At 30.5% G+C, this 5855-nt stretch overlaps 1 protein-coding gene across 1 annotated transcript; it reads right to left on the bottom strand.

Moving 5' to 3' along the window:
- On the bottom strand, positions 4122-5567 carry LOC107604737 (protein PHYTOCHROME KINASE SUBSTRATE 4; the record flags this gene model as incomplete). Its single annotated transcript, XM_016306396.2, is given in 1 exon segment — positions 4122-5567. A coding segment is annotated over 1 exon segment (1255 nt), but the record flags the coding sequence as incomplete, so codon positions are not given.

Here is a 5855-nt window from a genome sequence, read left to right as displayed (position 1 = left end):
CTTAAATATATAACACTTGAAAATGGGGGGTAGGGGGAGAGAAATATATTAAAAATAACTAGGCGACACTCTTTTATTAAAATATAAGTGAAAACATTCCAATAATATATCAAGTCTATCCAAGATATATATATTATCTAACCATATGCCATGTGATTTTGGTCGCAGATCCAACATTTATAGGACCTACATATATTCTTAATGTTGTGAGGATGTAGAATGGTAGATGTATATTCTAGAAACATATAACCAGTAATGTTAGGAAAAAATAAGTTAAAATTAAAAAAAACTTTTCGTTAATTTTTTATTATCTTTTAAATATTTTTAGGGTGATGCTAGGTAGTCAAAAAATAATTACAATATTGGAATATTACATAAAATTTTCTATTTTCTTGATAAGCAAGTGACATTCACCTCCTTATCACTTATCACTTATCCTCTTTATCACCTACTATTTTGATGCATGTTTGGAGTCATTAATGTTCTTTCCAAAATTAATTTCAGTTTCTTCCAAATCAAATCTCTAACATCTCTCAATCACATTATTATCTATTAAAATGCAATATTTCTCTGCAAAATATATGAAAATTAAATTAAAAAGTTTTAACAACTTCAACTATATAACTTATATTTTACATATAGACTATTAAAATATAAAAAATAAAATATAAAATATAAAAAAAATTAAAAAATAATTTTTTAAAAATAATTATTAACTCATTATATTAAAATTAATAAATAAACATACATATGAATATTAAATAAAAATATTAAAATAATTAAAATCATGGCCTATTAATACACATATGAGATAATTTAAAAAAGACAATAAGACGTATAGTTTAAAATTTATTAATTATAAACATTATAGGTCTAAAATTATAAATATTATGAATACAAATTATAGATGTTATTAACATCAAATTATGGATGTTATGTGTATGAATTTATAGATGTTATGTGTAAATTTATCAATTGAATAAATTAATTTAAGAATTTGATATTTTTTAAAATTCAATTATGATAAAATTTAAAAAACATCTGTGTTAACTTAATATTTACATATGCAATAACTAAAAAATGATATGTGTATAGACGTAATATATCTAATAAACATGAATTTAATTTTTAGATGTTAGTTGTATATAATTATGGATGTTATGTATATGTACGTATAAATGTTATGTGTATAAACTTAGTTAGTATACAATATAATTATAAATGCACATAAAAGTACAAAAAAAATAAATAAATCAGTTTATTACCATACCTCATCAAAGCTAGTGTGGTTTTTCATATTATCGAGAATTGGTTGACTGACAACAACCTCGTCGGACAACAACCTCGTCGGGTGAGTCCGTCTGTTGTTTAAATTCTTCATCAGCACTTTCTACCATAGGTACCGTATTAAGGTCGAATTCAAATGCCATACTATTTGCAACGATAAACGTGACTTCTTGTAAAATTTTTTTACTTATATGCTGTTGTGTTTGCAATGGTATTAGAGTCATGATTTTTGAATGATGATAATTAAATTAATGGAATGTATATATTACAAAGAATCAAGTGCAAATAAATGCCTTAACGGAAACAAAGAATTAATGATTTTTTCGTATTTCCATTGATTGATATTAAATGCCTTAAGGAAACAAAGAATCAAGTGTAATTAACTCAATTAATGTATATTATCATTACCATCTATTCTTATTGTTATTATTAATATTTAATATATTCTTAAATATAAAAATTAAATTATAAAAAGAATATTAAGTATTGATTACAAGAATGCCTAATAGTAAGGAATATGATATTATAATTAATATTATTAATAAGTAAAATTGATAAGAATATGATAAGTAGAATGATAAGAGGGTGAAATAAAAAATAAAATTGTTATTAAGTGATATAAATGAAGTAAATTATAGAAACTTTTAGCTAATTATGGTTGAAAATTTTTTGTTACCAAACTTTTTCCTATTTTTATAGGGGGATGCTCTCATAAAGATGCGTAAAACGTCTTTTTGTAAAGACATTTATGTGTCGAATTATTATTGGACGTATTAATGAACCGGTTATTTTTGAATTTCTTAACAAATTAGAATAAAACCGATTTTTTTTATAACAATAACAATAAACCTAATTTTTTTATGGATTTAATTGTATTTTTAAATTTTTAGGGATTTAAATGTCCGAAAAACAAAAAGTCAGGAATATAATTATCTTTTTATCAAAAAATTTAAAGATATTCGATTTAAATGGTATAATTTGATCGGATCAAATCGAGTCTAATAATTATAATGCTGACAATTGGATTTATTATTGTTGCTATAATAAATTGATTTTATTCTAATTTATTTTTATTAACTGGTTTAATAATAATGTCCAATAATAACATAACATATGTAAACGTCTTTAAAAAAAAATATTTTTAGTGTCTTTATTAAAATGGTCTCTTTTATAACCCTATATATCGCAAAAGAAAGATTACATGGATTTACAACATAAGCAGCATCATTCATTAATTAATCTTGAAAATCAATCTTATCTTGAGACCTACGAAAGATAAACATTCTTGAAGGAACATATAATAATAAGGGAGTGCTAAGGGAACAATAAAAATTTTGAACAACATGAACACTACATCCTAATTTAATGTTACTAATTAAATTTACTCTTTTAATCTTATTAATTTACATTATTTACACATTATTCAAAACTCTTATTGGGTACCCTGTACTTTTCCATAATAATAACATTGCTGTACTGAACCAACATTAAATTGTTGCTAATTAGCATGATCGTCGTGAAACAGCATCCCTGTATGTACTAAAGAAAACAAGAATACACAAATAAGTCAATAATTGAGGCCTGAAAACAAAATGTCATAGAAAACAAACAAACAAACAAAAGGAAGAAAGCTCTGATCTGCTTGTATTAGTGCATAATTACATTGGGTCGTCATCACCAGATAATGAGGAAATCGAGTTCGAGTGGACAAAGCAGAACATATCATAACAACCACTCAACAACATGCATGTATCCATATCCTGTGGGGAGCAAATTGCTGTTACTAGTATTGTCAATTTGTTATTGGTTGATGGATCAAGTAGTCAAATGCTAAAATAATGGGTACGGTTAACTCACTAACATGCCTAGATCCAACACTTTACATTGAATCTGTCTTCTACACATCTTATCAAAAGACACAGAAGAACATATAGGTCTACCTATCCATTTTCTTATTTTTATTTTTTATTTTTTTTGTTATGAATTTTGTTAAAATGTATTTTAAGAGAACTAAGTAAGTTAATGATACTAAAAATAGAAATTTTTTATGTATTTAATAAAAAAAATAAATTTAATGTTTTCTTCTCTCTTAACTAATATTTAGTACATTCTTTGGCTATATTTTTTATTTTTTATGTTTTTTTTTTAAATAGAACATATTGCTCTTAAAAAGAAAGATGTGTATGTCTTTTTGATCAACCAATTCTGTGACCACTCTTGGCTTCCTACTTTCCGTCTCTCTTTCGTTTCTTTTTTTTAATATTATTCTCCTCTCACTCTATCAAAAGGTGCATATATTTATATCACTTTTATAATATTATCTTGTATTTATTTAATTTAGTTGTATTCAATATGCTCGATAATTCATCAACTCATCCTCAAAATTTGAACATGTGCAAGACTAATAATTCATTCTCTAATTCAAACAATAGCATTAAAATTGAAGCTTGAAAAGCTCTTTATCAAACAATAGCTTGAAAAAATTTCAGTGGTCAGCTCAAGAGTTTGCTCCACAATATGCTTCCAAGTAGAGTGTTCTCTTCCACAAAATTAATCTAAGGAACTAAAAAATAAAAAGAAAATGCTTATTCATGCAATATATACTTAAAAACTTCCTCAAACTATCCAAAATGAAAAAAAGAGAGGAAGAGATTATTAAGTAGCAAAAGCAAGAGAGATGCACGGTGTGGTGTTGGTGTTGTGATGATGAGGAAGTGGTGGCTTATTACAAGAACCTAACGGTACCCTACTTCCACCATTACCACCACCATTTACAATCACATTCATATTCTTAACATTCACGTGCCTCGAACCACACGTGGCCCCACTCTGTCCCATGCTCCTCCGCCGACCACCTCCTCCGCCGTAAAAGAAGCCGTTTCCGCCACTGTTGCAAGGCTCGCGACGGAACACAACGGGACACGTAGGTTGCATGGCGCCGCCGGTGGAGAAGCTCTCGATCTCGAACAGATCGGAGCTCGCATCGCTGGCGCCATCGTCAACTTCATCCTCATCGCCATCTCCGCCTCCTCCAACGGCTATCCCCTCAGGAGAATCCGAGGTCGGCTCTACGTCGTCAGGCGGTTGGAAAACCTCCAACGAATCACGTGGCAGTTGGTCGTCCTCCTTATCTCCTCCTTCTTGGGGTGAAACGACGCCGTTTCGAGGGTGCGGTTTCGCGTTCAGAACCGGGAAAGTGAATCCATCGCTAAATGGTACCATCGCCAGTGATGTTGACGCTACAACTCGGTGTGTATGAAATCTCTTAGAACTTGAATTGGAGTTTGTTGCGGTTACGACGTTTTCTGCAACCCAATTCTTGTTTGGTGCAATGAGCGAAACACTCTTAGGGTTCTTCGCTGCCGCTACTGACACAGTGTTTATAATTAACGGTTCTGGCTCCGGTTGTGGTGGTGGTTGTGGAACTTTTGTGGTGTATTCTTTAACTTGCACTGATTTTTTCCCTCTGCATGGGCATTTTCTTCTCAAGATCCAAATCGGTTTGGATAGTGAGTCCTTGAGCTTCTTGTTGAGACCGTTGGAGTCTCTCAAGGAAGGTTGGGTTGCAGCACCGCCGCCGCCGGAGTTGTTAGTGTGAGAGAGCAAACCTGCCTGGCTGTTCCAGCTGGCTTCTGATGGTGTTGCTGTGCCGTTCAACGATCTTGCTCTGTAGCCACCACCGTCCACGGAGGATGAAGCGGAGGAGTATCTGGTGGCGGTGGCGGTAGTTCCTACTGTGTTAACGGCTTTCTCTGGAGCAATGGTGGTGTCATCATGAGTGGGGATGTTGGAGAGAGGAGAGACTCTGTTGTTGCTGATGATGGTAACTTTATTTGGGATCTCATTATTATTGTTATTATTATCTTCGCTGTTGAAGTACTTGTGTGCATCGAAAATGCTGAGCTCAGTGGTGGATTCATCATCATCATCAAGATCATCAATTTGATGGTTATGATGCAGAAGATGATGTGGTTTGAGATAAGAAGAGAAAGAAGCATCTCTGTCTCTTCTCATGATGATGGTTGGTGGTGGTGATGATGAGTTTGGAATTGGAATAGCCTTCACCACTGTTGTTGTTGTTGGTTCCATTATTGTTTTCTTTTCTTTGGCAAGTACCCTTTGTTTCTTGAGGGATATGTTATGTTTTTTTACAAGTACAATATTTATTTGTAGCTGCTAGTGTTGAGAGGATATGTTAGCTAAGTGGTGTTGTCTGTATGAAATTCCCTTGTGCTCATATATATCAGTTCAGGTAGCTCTCTGTACATCTTATCCTGTCACCAATCATAAAAGCTGTAAAAATTAACATAAAAGAGTCAACCACACTCAACTGCCAGTTGAAAAACATTGTCAAAATTATAAAATAGATTATGAGAATACTAAAATTAATTATTAAAATCAATCATTAATATAATTAATATAAAATATATGTTAAAATATAAATATATATTAAAACTAAATTAAATTACATATGTATTTATACATAAATATATTGATAATTATCAAAAGTAACATTATAAAAAAATAAGAATGATATAGTCTAATTTTAATTTTTATAAACTATTTTG

Source organism: Arachis ipaensis, chromosome B06 (genome assembly GCF_000816755.2).
Source record: "Arachis ipaensis cultivar K30076 chromosome B06, Araip1.1, whole genome shotgun sequence".
In the NCBI taxonomy this organism is placed as follows: domain Eukaryota; kingdom Viridiplantae; phylum Streptophyta; class Magnoliopsida; order Fabales; family Fabaceae; genus Arachis; species Arachis ipaensis.
Note: the sequence above shows the minus strand (reverse complement) of the source record. Positions and strands in the feature narration are given on the sequence as shown.